Source organism: Cavia porcellus, unplaced genomic scaffold (genome assembly GCF_034190915.1).
Source record: "Cavia porcellus strain 051 isolate PalLab524CR breed Dunkin Hartley unplaced genomic scaffold, mCavPor4.1 scaffold_27, whole genome shotgun sequence".
NCBI lineage: Eukaryota > Metazoa > Chordata > Mammalia > Rodentia > Caviidae > Cavia > Cavia porcellus.
In genome coordinates, this window is record NW_026947510.1 from 25,976,067 (window position 1) to 25,998,159 (window position 22,093).

At 38.1% G+C, this 22,093-nt stretch overlaps 1 protein-coding gene across 1 annotated transcript; it reads left to right on the plus strand.

The window, feature by feature from the left end:
- Window positions 1-12: 12 nt before the first annotated feature.
- On the plus strand, window positions 13-21,538 carry LOC100727454 (aldo-keto reductase family 1 member C23-like protein). Its single transcript, XM_013144488.3, has 9 exons — window positions 13-193; window positions 2,626-2,793; window positions 3,583-3,699; window positions 4,549-4,626; window positions 5,548-5,670; window positions 8,206-8,315; window positions 8,580-8,745; window positions 18,405-18,487; window positions 21,294-21,538. The coding sequence occupies exons 1-9, from the start codon at window positions 110-112 to the stop codon at window positions 21,334-21,336; spliced, it is 972 nt and encodes a 323-aa protein (XP_012999942.2). The 5' UTR covers window positions 13-109; the 3' UTR covers window positions 21,337-21,538.
- Window positions 21,539-22,093: the final 555 nt, after the last annotated feature.

Genomic DNA, 22,093 nt, shown 5'->3' on the forward strand with positions numbered 1-22,093 from the left:
CTGTTATAAGCAGCTCCTTGACTAAAAATAAGCAGGGGATCAGTCCCAGGGATTCCAGTTACAAATAGGCAAAACAGCAGAATCTGCTCAGCAAGAGGAGTAAGAAGCAATGGATTCCAGACATCAGCGTGTGAAACTGAATGATGGCCACTTCATTCCTGCACTGGGATATGGCACCTATAAGCCTGATGAGGTAACAGGAGCATTGCTTGGGGGAGGGAATTAAAAAGAAAGTAACCTGGGAGGAAGGGCTGACTTGGCAGGTCATGTTGCTCAGTGCCTACATGATTCCAGGAGTTTTACCAGGTTTTCTGTTTTTCTAAGTTAGATCTTTTTCATGTACTACATGAAGGTTATTTGAATTTCTTTTGTATCAGATATCAATTATAGTATCACCTATTGATTTTTCTGCGCAGTGATTTATCTACTTATGCTGTCAGTGTGTTATGCTGCACAGTGATTTCAGTTTATTAGCCAGATAGAGCAAGAAGATGAAAATCTGCAGTCAACGTAACTGCCTGTTAGATTCTTCCCTTCTACCCTTGATGTTTAATTGCAATGGAGATGGTTTCTTTTTTATTTATTTACTTTAAGAAAATTGTATTTTCTTCCAATAAGGCAAGATTCAGAGTAATAGCTTTCCAAATGTTAACTGAGATGAGAAATATAAAATAATAGGAAGGACTGCTGTTCTGTTTGGGTTAGTGTTCAATGTCTCAAAGTGAATTCTGGATATGGGCTAATGCACTCACTCAAGTGTGGAAAATAGTCCCAAAAGTACATTTTGACATGATGATCAGGAATCTGGCATCTAGTAAGAATATAAGTGAATTATAGGTCCACCATTTTGTAAGTTAGACCTAAATAATACAGATTGTCTTCGGAAATAAAATTAGCAAAGTAGATGGTTCACTGAACTAAAGAAAACTTATATGCCAGTATCATCCTCAGATCATTTAATTGTAAGAAAAAGAATTAGCTCTCTAACATTGAATTCATAATTTTCCATTTAATAAGACACAAGGAAATATCCAAAGAACAATTCTGTAGGTGTGAGAGAACTTGGCTGCTATAAGGACAAAGAGGTATGAAGCACAGGAAAAACCAAGGTTACACATAAAGTTGGACCCCAGGTCAACTTCTGAGTGACCTGACATCTGGGAAACTGACAGCTGCTATCAAAACAGATAATAGGGCCTAATCTGTCTTTCACTGTAACTTTATTGAAGAATGTGATAGAGTTTGAAATTCTTAAGTTAAAATGCATGTGTTTGATTTAAATTCTTACTGTATAATAAGTGAACTTTCCTTTTTTATGGTATATAATTGCAATATGTAGCATATGTAGGAATTGATAGATATAGTATATGTATCACCATTTAATTATTTGTGCTTTTAATCCAAAACCAAGTCAGTAGACATGGCAACAATTTTAAATTTCACTCTAGTCATAATCTTCCTTAAAAGAAAAGTGCGTGTTTGAAAGGTGGACAAAAGTACCAATAATATTTTTTGTGATGAAAGTAACTTTTTATCTATAACTTCAATGTCCTTCTAACACACATTCCAAAGCCACTCTTATTTCTTGTATGTAGCAAGATTGGCTATGTAACATAATAGCCATTCTTATCTCATTCAGGAGCTCAGAATGAATTAAAATGAGACACCCATTATTTGTTCAAATTCCTATTAATAATATGGGCACTATCTAGCATCTAGAAACTTTGATTTCAAAATATGTACAATTGGTGGCTACCCTAACACACTGACAGCATAAGTGGAGTTTACATATCCTGTTTTTCTTTGGGATAGTGGGTCCTGCTATGTCCATGCACAGGGAAAATATGCACCTCATCCCTGCTAAAACCATAGGAAATACTTTCAGAACCTTCCTTGAACACAGCATTTTTGATACATGGACAAAATTCAATTCATAGGGTATTCACTGTGTTAAGTATAACTCCATTAGTAGATTGAAAAATGTGCACAGTATTTGTTCTATAGCTTGCCCCCTTGCATGCTTCTTCCATGTGAATTTTATTTTGTGACCTCACTATATAATTTATAATGTGACTATAATCGCATGCACAATTAGAATTAGTCGTAGCACAAATTACTGAAACTGAGGTGCTCCTTGTGTTTTCAGATGCCACTGAGTACTAGGATTGCCAAGGCCAAGATGATTCTTGAGATGCCAAAACTTGGGAAATGCTCAGGCAAACTGGATTCAGATTCATTACTCCAAAATCAGAACTAGATGAAGTCCAGAAAAAGTTGATCTTAAGGTTTTTGCTTTTCCTGATGACCTTAATAATTTCTCTCTAACATATTTTCTTTTGTCTTGTGGATAAGATTAAGACTAGTGCAGGAGACTAGTTTCTTGTCACACAAGTAATCTGGACTGGGGATTTAGCTCAGTGGCATAGGTGCCTGCCTTGCAAGAAGGCAGTCGTGAGTTTGATCCTTGGTACCAATAAAAAAAAAAAAAAAAATGAAAAAGCCAAAAAAAAAAAAAAAAAAAAAAAAGCAAGATGAGGATGACAATGGAATATAACAACCAATCCAGTCTAGTACTATCTAGAGTATATGCTGTGAGTCTTCAATTCTACATTTGGCTTTTGCTAGATTCCTAAGACTGAAAGTCTGAAGGGCACCAAATTGGCTATAGATGCTGGATTTCACCATATTGATACTGCATATGCTTACCAAGTGGAAGAGGAGGTAGGACAGGCCATTAAAAGCAAGATTGCAGAAGGCCGTGTGAAGAGAGAAGATATATTCCTCACTTCTAAGGTATTTCATGTATACTGTTCAGGTTGCTAATGGATGAAATATTACATGTGTAAATAGTATACTGTTGGATGAAAGCTTGGTGAAATCTGCTTAGTGGTACTAGTTTAGTCACATATAATCCACAAGTAACATCTAGTATCAAAACCAGAGAAATATTTGGAACTTACAATCATTTTACAGATTCAGAGCATTGAAGTCCCTTTATTGTGAGTCCTAAAACAAACAGTATGATTAGCATAGCCTGTGGAGTTCAGCACAAGTATGGCCAAATTATGTTCTTTCTTATATTCTTTATGGTTTTTAAAGTTTATACTATTATGATAGCATTGCTTTATTTTATCAATATAGCAGAACAGTATCAGAGAGTTTTTAGTTAGTAGCAAGATATACCTAACATATCTTGATTTGAACACAGCATATACAAATTTTCAAGATGTGTTTACCTTCAGTTATGTAAATAAGGAGGAATTCTTCTCCAGTAAATTAAATAAAGAAGATAATTGAAATAAAGATAGTTCTAGAATCTCTATGAAACAAAATTCAGAGAATGTATAGTATTATTATTTGACAAAATTTTATGTAAGTAATTTGAATAATTTCCTTCCACTGCACAATAAGTACATTGAATAATAAAACTCAAACATGATGGAATTTATGGAAAAAGGCAAGATCAGAAAAAAGACAAGACTCAATGGAGGGTTATCCTCAATTTCTATTCAGTATAAAATTATTTTAATACTTGGTGAATTTTGATAATCTAGCATAATTTCTATTTTTTAACCTCTACAGCTTTGGTGCACATTCCTTAGACCAAACATGGTCCAACACAACTTAAAAACATCACTCAACAAACTTGGTTTGGACTACATTGACCTTTATGTCATTCATTACCCAGTGCCTATGAAGGTAGGCAATCTGGACCATCGGAACTGACTACCTGTGTCTGTTGGCATTGATAACATTTCTGTGAGTGGTAGTGTGAATCTTCTGTGATAAATTTAGATAAATACAATTTAAATAATTTATAGAAACTACTCAATGTAATGTACTCAAATGAGTTCCTTGGATTAGAAAAACAAAAAGCCCAAGCCATGACTGCATTTACAGTTTAAAATTGATTTTCAGAGTTGTCTCCCTTTACCCAGGCTTTGGCTGCATCCATAGCTCTTTGCTTATGTCTTCTGCCAACCTGCTTCACTAGGGGCAAATTAAAGCAGTTCAAGTATCATGATCTTAAAAAAGTTGATATTTTCTTTGCATTTTCTATCATCAAATTAAAAATTCATTAGAATCTTAATTGGTCATATTTGGGACAGACCTTTCCTTTGTACCCACATATATTACTGTTGTTTAAAGTACAGTAATCCTCTTAGGAAAGTCAAGAATGTAATCCATTACTCCTGCAGGTGAGGGCAGGTGACAACTGATTTTACAAGTGAAAGAGATGCATTTTCTAGAGGAAACTATAGATGAAGGAGAAGTAGTATAAGTCAAATAGTAGACCCCTCCTCCAATCTAAAACTTGCAGAAATGTTATTTATAGTGCATATAATTAAAGGCAATAGAGTGACAAAAGCACCTAAGGATATCTTCACCATTCCACATGCAAACTGCTTTGTAAATACAAGTAAGTGAATAACGCTTTACTTACTTCATGGAGCTTAAGCACCCTATACATTAGACATATGTTCATGCATTTCTGTGGTTGTGAAGCATGTGCTTAATAAGATTGCACTAATAGTGTTTCTATTTCAGCCAGGTGAAGAGCTTTTTCCCACTGATGAAAAGGGGAAAACATTATTTGATACAGTAGATATCTGTGCAACATGGGAGGTGAGTACCTGTAGGACATGCCAAAGAGTTATTTGTGACAGAGATTCAGGTCATTCTCCTACCTGGAAGAGTAGGTAGGTTATCATCTTTAGTTCTACAAAAAAGGAATTATGTAAAGTTATTGAGGATCTAACCAAGATTCCCAACTGCTTATATGAAGAGTATATCAAAAGGGTGAAATAAGAGAAAGAGACAATTTAGTAATGTGTAAAGTGGGGCTGGGGAGTTTAGTGCTTCAAGATGAGCAAAGACCAAGGCACTCAAACTTGCTAACTATTTCATTAGCCAGAGCAAGGGGAGTGCTAGTGAACGATTCTATGAACACCAGTGACTGATTGCTGTGGGCCAGTAAGAAGCCCAAAGTATTACTGCAAGGATGGGACAAAGGCCAGTAAGGAAACTGTGGTTTCCCCAGGTGAAAGTCTTACTACTGCTTCATTGCTTTAAAGATCCTTGTCTTCCTAGGTAAGTCTTATCTTGCTCTGTAAACACCATGGTATCACTAGCTACCAAGCTTTAGCTGTGATCAAAAGGAAGTGGGGAATTTCCCCATTCCAATCTGGCTCAAATAGCAGGAAGGACGGCCTCAGACATCCTCTAGACTTGATTTATAATTTGTGGACCCCAACATAAAGTAATATATTACTGGAATATGATAGGCAGGAAAGGGAACGATTGAAGATAGGGGGGATTAGTGTCTCTGACTTTCATAGGAGTGATGTCACAGATTCCCAAAGAGAACCTAGAAATACTTTTTCTGGATATCTGCATCTTTTTCTCTTAGTGCTAGTTTAGTTTATAATCAGTTTCAGGTAGCTTCATTGCTAGCTCTTAAAAATGTTCCTTCTGGTACTTATATCTTTCATTTACATTGGTGTACCAGTTGTACACATCACATTTCACAAAATATGTTTTTCCTAGGCCATGGAGAATTGTAAGGATGAGGGATTGGCCAAATCCATTGGGGTGTCCAACTTTAATCGCAGACAGCTGGAGATGATCCTGAACAAACCAGGACTCAAGTACAAACCTGTCTGCAACCAGGTGAGTTCTCTCAGGGTTCTCTTCATCTCTTACTGATTTCTTGGTTTTTGTTGTTCTGCTAGTAATCTATTGTCCCGTTACTAGCCCCAGTGCATTTTCCTTTTGTGGGAATGAAGTTTCTCTTAGTAGTGTCTCTGTCACAGAGAACATGGGGGTTTCTCTCTCATGTCTTGGTGAAGTCTTAGTGAATAGAGAGGGAAGTCCTGTAGTGGCTACTTTGTGTAAGACTCTGCAGATGTACAAGTTATCCAGGAAGGCAGCAGGTGTTAGGATACCTCAGATGGAAGGTGCACTGCTCCCTGAGTTAGGAAGCATGGCCAGAGAATGAATATGTGAAGATCTTGCGCAGCACAGAGGATGAGAAAGAGCCCATGAAATTAAGCAGTGGAATTAAACAAGCATGGAATGGGGCTGGGGATTTAGCTCAGCGGCATAAGCACCTGCCTTGTAAGCAGGCAGTCGTGAGTTCAATCCCCAGTACTAATAAAAAAGAAAAAGAAAAACAAAAACAAAACAAGCATGGAATAAAATGAAGAGGTGATCAGAGGTAAGAGTGTGTGTAGAAGACAGTTACTTGAGTCCTTTGTCTTATTATGTAGTTTAGGGTTCTAGGTCAGAGACATACCATTATAAAAGAACACCACAGACTACAGAAAATCATCTAAGAAAGACAGGTCAAGTTACCTGTTTCTAGTGCCATTAAAGATGGATGAATATCATACTCAGAAACTCAGAGCACAGCACACAGCTGACAATGCCGCTGATAATATCTTTATCAGTTTCCCCCTTTGCTTTTGTGTAATAAAAGCTGCTGCTTCTACTCATTTGTTCTTTGGTTGCTTCTGTTTGAAAGCTTTCTTTTTCTGGCAAACTGCACTCTTGCAGTAAACGTTTTAGATTAGAAGGTGTGGTTTTTAAATATTTGTTATACAGTGAATGATGCAACAATCTATCAAATATAAAAGACACAAACTGGATATACTTTTACTGTTGGCTTAGCCCAAATTATGTTATCAAGAATATGTCAAGCATTTACAATAATTGAGAGCACAGTTCTAAACATCCATGTTATTCAGACCGTGCAAAACTGTTGATATTTTGCCACATGATCAGTTATTGATGTGCATAAAATGTTTATTTTTTCTGCATCTCCTCAAGGTATATATGATTATTAAACTGTAAAGACACCTAGGGAGTGGAAATTGTGTCTCACAAAGCTTTATATTCCATTATCACTCCTAAGAAACTCACAAATAATGCACTCTCCTCATCAGAATCCAGTATTTATTTAAATTTCCTTTGATTTTAGGAAAAAAATTTTATAGTTTTTCTAAGACTCAACTGTTTCACACATTACTTTGTGTCACATTGCTGTAGAAGAATCATTTATTCTATGGATAAGTAACTAGGGTGTTTGATATATTCTAGATTTATCAGGTTATTATCTATTTATGTCAGTAAATTTGATTCTACATTCCAGGCCTCTGTCAATAAAAAGTTAGACTCCAGTTCTACATCTCATTTAACTTCAAAAATGTGGTCAGAACATAAGCTTAGTATGCTGTGTCCTTCAATTATACTCCAGATCACAGGTCATCTCACTATTAATGGTGTTAATTTTACTTATTTGGTTAACTACCTTTAGCCAGATACCTCTTTGTGAAAATGTATTTTTCTGCATTATATTTACTAGTATCCTGAGTCCTGCAGTACATCCTGGTCAAAAGACAGTTATCAATCCAAGACAAATTTTCACTCATTTGTTGAGTATCCATCAGTGATTTCTGAGACAACCAAGGTCTTAGTGGAATTTGTCAATATTCACTTTCTTTCTAAATACTTTTATTAGCAGCTATTTTACAAAAACAATTTTACCCATCATGTCACGGTAAATTATTTCTGTGATACAGCATAAACATTAGCATCATCATTTTACTATCAAAATTATGGGAAAGAGTTAAAATAATAATGTTTGTCAGCAAGGGAAAGCTTTTTTATCTTTTTCTTCTTGTAGGTCTATTTCTGCAAAATATAAATTTTTATTTACTCTATATGTTAGAAATAATTTTATTTACTATTGCTTTTCATAAACAAATCTTCTCAACTGTAACCAGTAGAATTCAAACCAAATTGATTTCTTTGGATTTTCAAACTTGTGCTCTTCAATCTTTGACCAATTTGCTGATTCCTGATTTCCAAATTTAATAGCAGATTTGATGTCCATATTTCAAAGGTGTTTATATTTCTGCAGAATTAGAAATTTCCATATCATTTTGAAGTGAAAAAATAATTACCATTCAAAATCTTCTTTATAGAGATGGTATACCACAGGAAGGTGGTGGTATATGTTTTTATTTTTCAGACCCATCCTGAAGATATTATATATGCTTTTTTAGAAAATGCTTTATTGTTTTCTTTAAATTCAGATATGTTACATGCTTTTATTATTCAGCATCAGTGACTTTTAACATTTATGTGTCATGTTAATGTTCGATATCATATGATCTGATACCTTTAGAACTTGTCCATTTACAGGTGGAATGCCATCCTTATTTCAACCAGAGCAAACTACTAGATTTCTGCAAGTCAAATGATATAATATTAGTTGCTTATGGTGCACTTGGAACCCAACGAGATAAAAAATGGTAAGAAAAGCAACAGGGGACTTACTGAACCACCATTGGTCATGAAATGTTTTTAGTCCTACAGTACTCAGCTTTTCACACTTCACTCATGGATAAAGGAGTATTTACATTTTTAGAAGATCCCAGAAGGTAATGATGCTGCTTCTTCAGGGGCTATATTGAAGGACACTTGGTGTAGGGTCAGCACCGTGGCCTGTATTGGAAGCCTCATGACAACCCAAATACTTGGCTTTGGAATTTGAGAATTTCTGTCTGCCTTTTCAGGGTAAATCAGAGCTCCCCAGCTGTCCTGGATGATCCAGTTCTTTGTGCTATGGCAAAAAAGTATAAACGAACTCCAGCCCTGATTGCCCTGAGATACCAGCTGCAGCGTGGAGTTGTGGCTCTGGCCCAGAGCTTTAAGGAGAAGGAAATAAAAGAGAACTCGCAGGTGATGGTGGGGCTGTGGCCATCAGAGCTCTTTCTCATCATTCTTCATATGTATGCTTCTTTGAAGTCACGCAGGATATGTTTCAGTAGAGTTCATATTTGTAACATTTTCTAGGCATTTGAGATTTCAGGGGTGTTTAGTTGTGTTTTCTCCTACAAAAGAAAAAGAAAAAAAGAAACAAAAAGATCCTGCACTTGAAGGAGAGAATAAAGTGCAAGGAAAGGGCTCTTTTAACACTTCTGTAAAATCCTTCTGGTTCCCTTTTTTCCTTTTGTTTTCTTTGTTTTATTTTGATTTTTTTCAAAATAGAATCTCACTATGTAGTTCAGGCTGGCATTGAACTCACTATGTACCCTTGATTGCCCCAGAACTCATCGTGATCCTCCTACCTCTGTGTCCTAAGTGCTGGGATTGCAGATCTAAACCATCATGCCTGGCCAGGGTTTTCAAACACTATGGGAAAAATAATCCAAATTCACATACATAATTTTTAAAAGCGTCCAACTTTCCCAGAAACCATAATTGCATTTCTATTCTCCTTCCCATTATAAATCGTCTTATTTACAATATCTATTGTCTTAATTACATTAGAAAGTTATCTTGCTGTGGAGAATGGTGAAATTTTTCCTTACATCTCTCATTTAGAGAAAAGCTCCAAGACTAATGCAATGCATGTTTCTTTCTTGAATTCATCAGTTATTTAATTTAACATTTAATGTTAATTTAATTTAACATTTTACTCTCTCTCTATTAATCTGTTTTTCTTTTGGCACAATAGGGAACTATGAAAAACCTAAGGATTCATTTCTTTAACTATGTTAGCAATTAGTAAAAAAAGCTTGTTTTAATGTTTAAAGTATTCCATGTTTAGACAAGATCCTCATAAAACCAGCCTTATAAACATTCGTTATTTATGATTTAGTATTTCAACAAGTTTTGTCTCTAATTGTTAATTGATCACTTATAGGATATAGAAATACAACTGAATCAATGAAAATTACTCAATTATTTATGTTTCAAACCTTGCTCTAGAATTCATTCTTCCCTTTTTCTAAATAGATGTTCTTTTAACGTAAGTGCTCTCAGTTGTATTTCTGCTCCAGCTTCTTTTCAAATATTTTTGTCAGCTTTTTAAAATTGAATTTCTTAGTCAATGCTAATTTTACAGATTAAAGTGATTGTTGGGGTATTTCCACACATGCATTCATAGCACCAGGTATGCTTCCTATACTCTTGATTCTTTCTCCCAACTACCCTACTAGGACCTTTCCTGTTCCCTAAAGATTCCTGTTAATGTGTTTCTCCCCCCTCCCTCTGCTTCCTTTCTCTAGAGACCAGTGTTCCATCCTATACTTCTGGCACTTGACTTTTCTGGTTTCCTTATTTGAATGAAAATATGGGGGCCTAGGATATCAGCTTGGTGGTGGAAGGCCTGCAAGTTCATGAGTTTGATTCCTGGTACAAAAAACAAAGAGAGAAGAACATGTAATATTTGCCTCTTTACTTTCCAGTTGTGGCAAACAATGGATTTCATTTTATTTATGGCTGCATAGTATTCAGCTCAACAAATAAGTGTCTTTTCTTTATTCATGTGCTAAAGATCATCTGGCTTGATTCTGATATAGGGGAATCAAAGTCCCAGTATACTAGATGTCCAGTATGAGTTTGTGTCTTCTAAAATTGAAGAATGAATTTTAGGAACAATGGCGGTTAGGAGCAGGATAGGTTTATTAAGTGAAAGAATGCTTCTGTCTGAGAGAGAGAGACAGAAGGAGTCGCGCGTGGATTGCCAAGTATCCTGCTATTTCCACATATTTTTATAGAGCAAAACCATGAGGGAAGCTGGGTCAATGGTGTGGGAAAATGGAAAGTCTCATGGAAGGTGAGCATGTGTAGTGGACAACTGGAGTGACTCCTAGAATGCAGAACAATTGCTGCAACTTTGATTATATGGAATCTTATTTCTTGACACTAATATGGCTATGGTATCTCCTCAATTGGCTCTAAGTGTTGCAAATAAAGCTGGTTAAGGTACTGACAGGTAATCAGTAAAGCCATCAGACAGTCTCCTGTTTCCTTGCATTGTGCTCTCTTTAAAATATATAAGCACAGTGGGATGGTAGAGCCAATCAGCTCCAGGAATGTCAACTGGGTATGAGCCTCAAGGTAAAGAGGCTATGACTCCCCAAGGCACAAAATTTTACAAATCAGAAACATAGGCAACAACTTGCTAAAGCAGTTCAGTTGCTACCTTAATTGAATTATGCAAATTGATCCTTGCCCATAGCAAGGATCTCTGCATTTTGCAGAGATGCTTTTGTCCCTACCTGACTAATCAGTTATTACTCACATTGTTTCTACCATATTGACTATGACTCATCCTCAAATGACCCCTTTTTCATGAGATAATAAATTCTGGGAGAGCCTAGGATCAAGGCCTTTTTCTTCATGGAGATTGGCTGTTATTAACTTAAAATATGTCTTGGTGTCTTTACTCTCTCCATGGGTTGCATTGGAGATGGTAGATTGAAATTAATTTACTGGGATTCCAATAACATCTCAATGAGATTATAAATACAACTTTTTGGATTGCAAGGAAGACTGGAAAAGAGATTATAATACTTGGAAGACTATACACAATATTTGAGATTACAATAAGCATGAGGTGGGACAGAACTGTGATCAGCCAATAAAACCAATTGCCCATGTAAAACTGATTAAATCAGGATCAAAAGGGGAAGCAAGTCAAATAGGCATGAGTACAGAATAGGGATTTTGCCAGTAAAGTGTTGCATTAATGGCTCCTGGCTTGCACAATGTGAGGGATACCTAGTTAGAATATCAACCCCTTATGTTTATATGTAGGGTACAGTTGCATTTGTTTTGAGATCTGGCCTATGGCACAGATGTATTTCTCTTCCAAGTTTGCAATGTATCTGCTGTTGGAGGGTTGGTCCTGTGTGACTGCCTATAGGATTTCCAATTAACTCAGTTGCCTATAACCATTCCACAGTGTGGCTATTGATGAGAGTGCTTCAAAAAACCTCGAAGTGTAGTTATCTTTTTGGTACAGAGTTCTTCTCATTTGGATTTATCCATCCTAGTTTAATTGCAGTATGATATGAGTTATATTTTAGACTCTCCATAGGTTTTTCCACAATGGCCACAGTAATTTACATTGTTACCAGCAGTATACATGCATTTCTTTTTTCCACATATTCTCTAGCATTTGTTATTTACTGAACTTCTAATAATGGTCATTTTAACTGGAAAGAAAGGGCTACAGATAGCTGAGCTAGTTAGAACTACTATAGGCAGTCAGACAGGGCAAGGCCCTGGAGGAAACCTACACAGAGGACCAAATGTTTTATGAATTTGGAGGAGAGACACACCTCTTGCTGTGGGCCAGATCTCAAGCCAGAAAGCAAAAACAAATGCAACCACACCCTAAACATAGAGGTAAGGGATCAGGTGTGAATCACCTGGAGAAGCCAGGAATCACCATTCCAATCCCCTTCAGGCAGAGTCACTGCTGTTAAGCATGCCTGCTTACTATGTGACTCACTTTCTCTTTTATTCCTGATTTAATCAGTTTTACCTGAGCAATTAATCTCAATGGTTGACAATAGTTCTGTCCCACCTTATGCCCACCTTGCCAGTTTTTAGGTTTTGTCCACTTTTAGTCCTGCCTCACTTCAATATTTTACTCTATACAAGCCCCTAGAAAAGACGAGTCCCTGGCAACCCACTTGGGCTCCCTTCTGGCTCTCTCTCAAACAAAAAGAAGCTTTCTTTCTCTCAAATGTTTTTGCTCTTAACCTCCATTGTTCCTAAAATTCATTCTTCAGTTTTAGAGAACATGAGCTCATATTGAGCATGTAGTAGGTTGGGAATTTTGTTCCCCTATACCAAAATTATAGTCCACTGTTACTTTGATTTGGGTTGTTATGATAATTGGTTAAAGTAAACTTTTTTCATACAATTGCTTGCCATTGGTAAGTCTTCTTTTGAGAAGCATCTGTTTAGATTTCTAGATCATGTTTCATTTGATTTGTTTGTGTAGTATTCATCCTTTAAAGTCTCTTAACTATTTGAAATGTCAAATCCTTGCTAGATTTACCTTTTGCAGATATTGATAGAACTGTGGGGGACCGGCGGCAGTTGAAGAGATAAAAAGTATGAAATAAAATTGACCTTTATTTTGAGAATGCGGGGAGAGACCCTCCAACACCTTGGGGTGCAGCATCTCCCCCTGGGATCGGTGATCTCTCCATGGAACACATGGAGTGGGGGCATATAAATAGCGTAGGTTTGAAGTGGAACCTAAGGGGCATTAGTGATGCACAGGTAGCCCATTGGCACTCATTTGGTGCCAGAGGTAAATTCCTAGGGGTGGGGAAGATACAGTCACTGGTAAATTCCTAGGGGTGTGGAAGATGGAGCTCCTTGAATCCGCCTGAGGCTTTACCAACTACTGTGTCCTGTCTGGGCCAAAACTCTTTCATATGCCATCTTATGATTGTTATTGTGAAAAGGGTGAAGATTTCTTTCTTTACTGATTCCTGCTGGAAGGGGGCACTGTATTGGGGTCTAGGGGTGTCAACGGGATGATGATTGAAGCCCAGGTGGAAGCTGGTGCCAGGTGTTTTTGCCAGGACAACTTCACTGGTGAATGCATGTATATGAGACTGGAAAAACAAAGAGACAAGATGTTATGAGGAGGCATGGCACTGTCATATTTAAGGACCCATGTGAGGTAGAAGGAAAGGTACCTTTGATTTTTATATGTCATTATATCAGGACCATGTTGAGGTAGAAACATTTCCATGGTAAGGCAGAATTCTGAAAATAAATATGGGGTTAGGAGGAGTAAAGTTATGAGAGGTGATTACTCCCCCATCTGAAAGGGTAAAAGTTAAGAGGGTAAGGTGTGTCTCTGGTATGCATGACGTAGGAGCCTTTAGGAAATGCTGTTGGGAGTTCTGCTGTGAAAAAAGGATAAGAAATTAGAAACCAAATTGGATAACAAAACATGACAGCCTGAGAGTTGTGGTTGTGAGGCCTTGGTGAAATGGAGATGAGTAGGCAAGAGGATGGTTAGATCTAGGGCTGGAAGGGCACTTCTTAGCCTGAGTGATGTGAAACCAGGATGGCATTCTAGCAACTTTGATCACTATTGAGGTTGCCAAGAATATCAGGTATGGGTTGCTGAAACCTGGTTGTAGTCCTTGGAATGATTTGTTATAACAGGACTTTAGCAAGTATATCAGCAGTCTCCCTGGTTGTGTGAAAGGCTTTTATGTATCCTGAAAAAGTATAAACAAAGTGAGAAGACAAAATTTATCTGTCAGTCTTGACCAGGGTTGTCTGAAAAATTGGTGAATAAGAAAGGAAGGGGGTGGTTTATATCACTGAGGAGAGGTTTATTAGCGATAACAAGTGTAAGCTGTTGAGACCTCAGTGTCTCTAGGTCAGTCTGTGTAAACACAAGGGAATAAAAAGCATTTTTAAGATTTAGGACTGTAGAATGAGTGGTGGAGGGATGATTTGGCACCACTGGGTAGTCTGGGACCTGCACGAAATAGGCCCTTTTTGTAAATGGCATAGGTTGGCTGTCAATACCCCTAGAGGCTGAGGATTTAATATAGCAGCCTGGAAACTCAGGAAGAAGTCTGTACATATGGCCTCTATGTCCGCAAATACAGAGAATGTCTTACCGGAGACTTTTAGTGGGACTTTGGACTCTGAGACAGACACCTTAAAGTAGACTGCTGTTGGCCCTGAGCCCTGTCAGTCTTCAGCAGGAAGTTTAAGCTGATCTGTCGGCAATGAATCTGGCAGTGTTGGCATTTCCTGTGAGGGCTAGAAGTTAGGATGGCTTACCCACTATCTGGTGGCTAGAACAGTTTAGTAACCCTGGGGTAAGGTCTCAAAGGAATGCCAGGATGGGGCACTGTCTTGCCCAACATCTTCTGCTGCATTTGATGCATGGTCCATGGGGGGCCCAGGAAGCTCCACTTTGTGTCAGTTTACCTGTCTCAGAACTCCAAGTGTCACAAGTGTTATCTCTGTTGTTGAAAATATGAAGAACCATATTAAGGTCTCTACAGGTTTGAAGGTCAAGTTTTGCCTTTTTGTTTGGGATTTGGACTACATTAGAAAGTATCTGTAGAATTCAGTAAGTATGCAAGAGTTAAATATAATCAACAGGGTATTTATAAATTTAGTAATGGCTTCTCATAAGGAGGAGAGGTCTAGAGAATTTTAGGAACTGACATGTAATTTATGTCATATATAAATATTTCTTTATGTTATTAAAATGTCTAATGCCATCTGATTTTTGGAGGATGGCCTGTTTAATTAATTTTTACCTTTTTATTTAGGAGAGAAATCAGCTACGGTGTTATTTAATATCAGTTGAATATAGTTAATTATGGCTTGGTGGAGGGCTGACCCAGGGCAGGCAGATAGGCTGGGAAAGGTTTAAGTTTGGCTTCTGCCACACTTTTGGTCTTGTTGTTTTGCATATATCATATAATCCTTGTCTTGGAAAAGAGCTAGTGGTTCCCAGCAAAAGGAATTTATAATTACCTCTTAATTTTGGTTGTTAAACATTTAGGAGATTGTTGAAGGCTTTAATTGATAAACAAGGCTGGTAAAATTACTAGGTGGCCACTTTTCCATTTATCAGCCAAAGTCTTGTCTATTGTTGGCTTATTTAACCTTGATTAAATGGTCTGAGAATGTAAAAAAATAGCATCTCTGAGCCGAGCTGCAGAGCTGCTGTTTATCTGTGTTTGTGGTCTGGTGCTTTTGTTTGGGAGATATGCTTATTTGGGAGACACACAGCACCTAAAGCAGGATGGAACTCTGAGCCTGGGTGGGGCGCTCCAGGGTGGGGGTGGCACACACAGAGTAAAGGTGGGGTGAGCCCAGGGCATAGCCTGTGAGGCGGGGTGGGACTGCCCCCAGAAACACACGCAAGGCAGAGGTGACAAAGGCAGCAGCAGTGGCAATGGTGGGCACCCAGCACACGGGGCCAGAGCTGGGAGGTGGATTTGGGATGTGGCGTGAAGCTGAGACCTTACACGCTGGCAGACTGACACAGAACTGAGCTGCCACATGGAGCCAAAACTGCTCGTGGGGTGTGTGGATTAGGGCGTGGTGTTAGAGCCAACCCCCTCAGACCCAGAGTGTGGCATGAGAGCCAAGATACCACGTGGAGTTGGGGTGCGGCGTGAAAGTTTAAAGCAGTCCACTTGTATCTCTTAACACTGTTTTGGGCTGGAGCGTGGCATGAGAGCTTAAAGCAGCCCGTGCATATCTCTCAACACTGTTTAGACACACCTCTGCCTTCTCCTCGAGGAATGGGTCAGTGTACACAGCAGTGGGGAGGGAGGAGGAGGCAGTGAGGAAACAAAAGGGGATGCTGGTGGGAAAGGACACACATTCTCAAAACAAAGGCTTAAAGATAGAGAGTTTTGTAAACTTGTCGTCCGTGTGATAAGTCATAGATAGGTATGGCTCTTTTGGGGGGTGACAGGAAGTGGTCCCCAAGATAAAATCTGGTGTGGGGTCTGGCCCATGGAGTTATAGCCAGATGAGGCAATGGACCATGGTCTACTAAGTGTAAGTCATCACTTTTTACTTATTTTAGACCAATCGGTATTATATGTTTCCAAACCTCATAATAATTGGCAGTCACCAGTATACAAGTGGATATCTCGTGGGTTTTAGTAACTGTTCTGCCCATGAGAACTTAAAAAACTCTGAAGGATGTGAAAGTCTCCAGTGTGGACACAGGCTGGCCCAGGAAAACTCTGCCTTGGGCTATCTCAGGACATGAGACCATCACTGGAGCCCACGGAAAGGGGGAGAAAACCTGCCTGGGGCCTGGCCCAGTGGCAATCTCTGGGGGTTGCTCACCTGGGGTAAATTGGGTCAGTGTTGTTTGCAAACCAGCGGTGACAAGTTTACAGCTCCCAAGTGTAGAAGTTTGGAATTAATGCAGGATGTGGTCTGGTCCTGGTCCTGAACGGCAGGGGACTCAAACTGGGAAGGCCCCAAGAATCTCTTGTCTGCCGTTGCCAGTCAGGGAATCATATGATAGAACTGTGGGGGAAGGCGGTGGCTGAAAAGATAAGAAGTATGAAATATAAATGATCTTTATTTTAAGAATGCAGGGAGACACGCCTGATCCTCTGGGGTGCAGCACCTTCCCCTGGAGTCGGCAATCTCTCTGTGGAACACGTGGAGTGGGGGCATATAAGTAGCCTAGGTTTGGGGTGGAACCTAAGAGGCATTAGTGATGCACGGGTATTCCACTGGCACTAGTTTGGCACCAGAGGTAAATTCCTAGGGGTGGGGAAGGTACAGTCACAGGTAAATTCCTAGGGGTGTGGGAGATGGAGTTCCTTGGTTCCGCCTGGGGCTTTACTGGCTACAGTGTCCTGTCTGGGCCAAAACTCTTTCAGATATATTCTCACATTCTGCAAGTTTTTCAAAATATGTTGAATGTTTTCCTTGCGTGCTTCTCTGAAGATGTTTCCACTGGCGAGTTTTACAGTTTCCAAATACTCATGCCCTCTTTTCTGGACTATAAAAAGATAATTACTGATCAAAAAATAGAAGCCCAGAAACACACGCAAAGACACGTTTGTCTCTTTTAGTTCAGTGAGGGTGAAACTTTTGATCCCTGCTTAGGCCAGGCTCACACCCCTCCTCATCCTGAAGCAGCAACAACAAAATAGATATTCAGCATTCTCTCTCTTTCCCTCCCTCTCTCCCATTATTCTTTTCTTTCTTCCTTCTTCCCTTCTTTCTTGCTTCCCTTTTAGACTTTCTGAAATAATGTTTCAATGTGTAGGTGAGGGTGGCTTTGAATTCACTGCTTAGAGGACCAGGATTGTCTTCAGCTTGCCGTGATCCTCCTGCCTCAGTTGCCTGAGTCCAAGAATTTCAGGAGTGCTCCCTCACACTCACCTTCTTTTCCATCTCTGAACAATAAAGGATATAAAACTCTGGGGGTGGGATGAAGTAGGACAGAATAAAAGTAGCCACTCCCAGAAAGGTTACAAAGAACATCATAATTTTAAAAATAAAGATGGCAGGTTCAAGACAGGCCAGGTTTTCTGTTGTTGTTATTTGTTTGTTCTATTTTTTCCTGATACACAGTAAGCCTGGACAATTTTTTTAATGCATATAGTCGCTTTCCATATTCTTACCTGTGAATAGATTAACTTTTTCACTTATGAATAGCCTTTTTATGTTTCTGTGGGTAAGCCATTCTTTTTCTTCTTTTTCCATAAAGTAGGTCCTAATATAGATTTTTCTATACAGCCCCGCTCTCTTGAGAAAAATATAAATATTTAAGAATTTGAGGCATTATGTGCCTTTCTCTCATGCAGTACTGCACTCTATTTCTTTGTACACTTTTCAATTTCTGCTTAATACATTCCTTTATGTCTCTTTAAAAAATAAGAAACTTCTATTTAATTTTCTCCAGATATTCCTTGGTAAGCTGTGTCACACTACATGTCTTTAATACATTTTGGATGTATCACATATTTTAAATAATTCCTCTGCACCATTCACTTAAACTTTCAATGCTTGCAAACGTGTATTCTAAGTACACTGAAAGCTTACTTCTTGTGTTGTAGGTCTTCGAATTTCAATTGACTTCTGAGGACATGAAAGTGATAGATGGCCTGAACAGAAACTTGAGATATCTTCCTGCTGAGTTGTAAGTAATTTTGAAGCATACTGTTGTAGTCCCCCAAAAAGGCCTTGAGATGAAAAACGGGGCAAGACAACAGCATTTTTGTTTTTTTTTTTTTTTTTTTTTTTTTTTGGTCTTTTTTGTTTTTATCGGTACCAGGGATTGAACTCACGACTGCCTGCTTGCAAGGCAGGCACTTATGCCGCTGAGCTAAATCCCCAGCCCCGACAACATCATTTTTTAAAAAAGCGCTTTTATTTTAGCTGGCGCAGCAACACAATGCAGATGAAATTCGCAAAGCTGTGTGACTGAGTTAGAATTTTGACTGATTTTTATAGTTCATTTATGATAAGCTCATTGATCATTAAGTACATAGTTATGAGAAACAGAAACAAGGTGGGCCTTTGTTCCCTTTTGCTTGAGGTCAGAGACATTTCACAGTGGGTGGTTAGCCAATTAGTAGCCCTTGGTCTGCCAATTCCAGAAACATTTGTCTCTCATAAAGGGAACATTGGTTGACACAACATCATTTGTCTCTTACAAGTGGAACAGAGTTTGAGACAGCAAACAGGTTACTCAGGGATGATGCACACAGAATAACATGACCACACAGTCAGTTAATCTATAACTGTGTGGTTGGAGCATGGTTACTGGTTAATGAGCTCAGCACAGAATGACAATACTGCTAATAACTATCTTTTTAACTACCTATTTTTGCAAATAATTATCTTTTAATTAACTATTTTATTTTTTCAGCATTTTAGTACAACACATATGTTGCCATGTTGTTTTTCAGTTTCAAGTTTCTCTCATCTTTATCAGTGTGTGTTTGGTCAGAACACTGTATTTACCTCTCAGAAAGCTTCCCTTTTTGTAGTCAGCAGAACATTTCCTGTGTCTAAAATATACAGTGCAGAGGATAAAGAAGATTTTAGATGAGAAATTCCAAACCAACAGAAGTGTATTAAAACTGCATTGCTGAAGATTTTAGTCATCAAAATAACTTTGCTATTCCTTCATGCTCTATGGCTTGATATTCTGATATTGGCTATGCATTATGAATGAGAGCAAACAGGGAATATGTATCCACTCACACTGTAGAAATTGTAACTCCTAGTGGAAACACATGTCATAATATTTGAAAGGGGATTAGACAGTCTACAATTGCAGGTTATCCACAATCAGCAGATACTTTGCTATCATTACTAATATTGTTAGTAGTATAAAAAACATGGAAAGATAAGGTAGCAATATATGTTAAAGAGACACAGAGTAGCAATCAATCAATAATTCTTGCTCATTATTAAATATTTTAATGAACATAATTTTTGTCACTTTATAGCTTGTGTTGTTTTTAAAATATACAATCTAAGAGCCTCTAGGGTGAATGTTTGTGTTGTAAATGACATTTTGACATTCCCGATTCTAACCAAGTATGGTATTTATGATGAATTATGGGGAAATCAAAACTGAATAAGAAAAAAGAGAAGTCAAAGTGGTATAGGGGAATGAAACTCCTGACCTACTATATGTCCAAAATGAGTTCATGTTCTCTAAAATCAAAGAATGAATTTTAGAAACAATGGAGGTTAAGAGAAGACATGTTTATTGTAAGAAGGAAAGCTTCTGTATGAGAGAGAGACAAAGGAGGTCCTGGGTGGGTTGCCAAAGAATCTGTATTTTCTCAGGATTTTTATACAGTAAAATCATGAAGTGAGGAGGTCTAAAGTTGGTCTATAGCTGGGAAAGTTGTAACTTGCAAGGCATATGGGAATGAACTATGGTCCACCAATAAGTTTAATTGTAAGAGAAAGGATTTTGCCCTGGATGAAAAGCTGCAGAGGTGGGAGGCTGGAAGGTAGAACCAAGAGGCTCTATTTTGGGGTCATCTTCCCCTCCCCTAAGCAATTTACCTGTGGCATGAAATTAATTCCAATGGCCTATCTATGCACCAGTAATGCCCCTTAGGCACCACCCCAAACCTAAGCTATATTTATGCCCCCACATCACGTGTCTGGCAGAGAGAATGCCAGACCCCAGAGGTCATGGAGTCTCTCTCACATTCTTAAAATAAATGCCACTTTTATTTCATATTTCTTATCTTTATATCCATGTTGAAAATTCTATCAGTAAAGTAAAATTGACCAAATCATGGACAAATGGAGAAGTGAGTCATGTCAGTGACTCCTCCTATAGGGGATTTGGATGGTGACTCCTGGCTTCTCAAAGTGATCCAGATTTAATCTCTAAGGATTATACTTAAGGGTGTGCTTGCATTTGGTTTTCCTTCTGTTTTGACATCTGGTCCACAACAAGAGGTATGTGTCCCCTCCAAGATCCTCTATGTGGTCTTCTTCAAGGACCTAGCCCTGTATGACTACCTATAATATTTCTGACTAGCTCAGTTGCCTGTAACAAAAATGCTAGCAGTAGATTGTGCACCCTCAAATATTTGTTGTGCTGATCAATATTTGGACTTAGACTTGTAGTAAACATTACATATTGATTCTCTGCTTTCACTGAGAATTCAAAATCAAAAGGAATTTATTTGCTTTTTCGGCTCTGAATAATATATAGGAATGTGTGTGTGTGTGTGTGTGTGTGTGTTTGATTCTGTGTTCTCCTATGTGCAGAAAATAAAATTTGAAATTTTTATGATTTAAGCATAGTTTTCTGTTAACATATGTTCAAAAAGAACAAATGGCAGACTTTTCAAGCAGTCAGGAAAAAATGGTTAACTTTCAGTGTTTGAATATGCTTAAATATTACTAATTTACTGTCATAGAAGTAAACTGATGAAGACCATATTATACATTTTTTCTAATTATAGCATTGAAGGCCACCCTAATTATCCATTTGCTGATGAATATTAACATGGAACCTTTGTCATGAGTACTGGCACAAATTCCTTTTCATGAAATATGATACAGAATACATCTGAGGTGTTGCTTCTCTGACTCATCCAACATCCTGGTCAAACCATGCTGATTAGCAACTCTCCTAGATTGGATTAAAAAGGGACTAAACTAGCATCAGATTTTTGAAAACAATATAAAATCATTTTTTCTAAATGTTCTTGCTTTGTGCTGTTTCTGTTATTTGCATGGCATGTTTACTTTGAAGTCATTATGGCTAGAAACAGACTTGGCTGGAGATCTTTGGGGAAAGCTATTTCAGAGGATGGTAATGGGTCTCACAGCAGGTTCTGTGGAGGTAGGAATTGGCAGGTATTCATCAGACACTTTTACTTCAGCCCATGGAGTAATGACAAAACACAGTGCATTTAATTTATTGTCCACGTCTGGAAGGTGAAGCACATATGACAAGGGTGACAAGAGCCTACTGCTCCTCAACTATCACAGCTTCTGAAATGGGGGAATCAGGGGCATGGTGGGGGCTGGAAGGGTCCTGAAACAGGAAGCAGACTGAAAATTTGATTCATAATCGATGGAGGAGACAATGAGGAAGGAGCTGAGCACATCTTTGCTTGGAAAGTAATGTCAGATGTTCTTCTGATAATTGTATTCTGCAGATGAAAAGGAAATTTTTACATACTTTTATCTCCTGACAGAACTGACACATTACAGAATTTGTTAGTCAGTAATGTCAGTAAACTGATTCCTCATAGAA

Bases quoted from the DNA above. Each gene is read 5' to 3' on its own strand.
- LOC100727454 (XM_013144488.3), top strand. From the start codon at position 110: ATGGATTCCAGACATCAGCGTGTGAAACTGAATGATGGCCACTTCATT. The intron at 3,700-4,548 runs GTAGGCAATCTG...TTTCTATTTCAG, and splicing joins ATTACCCAGTGCCTATGAAG to CCAGGTGAAGAGCTTTTTCC. The intron at 5,671-8,205 runs GTGAGTTCTCTC...GTCCATTTACAG, and splicing joins ACAAACCTGTCTGCAACCAG to GTGGAATGCCATCCTTATTT.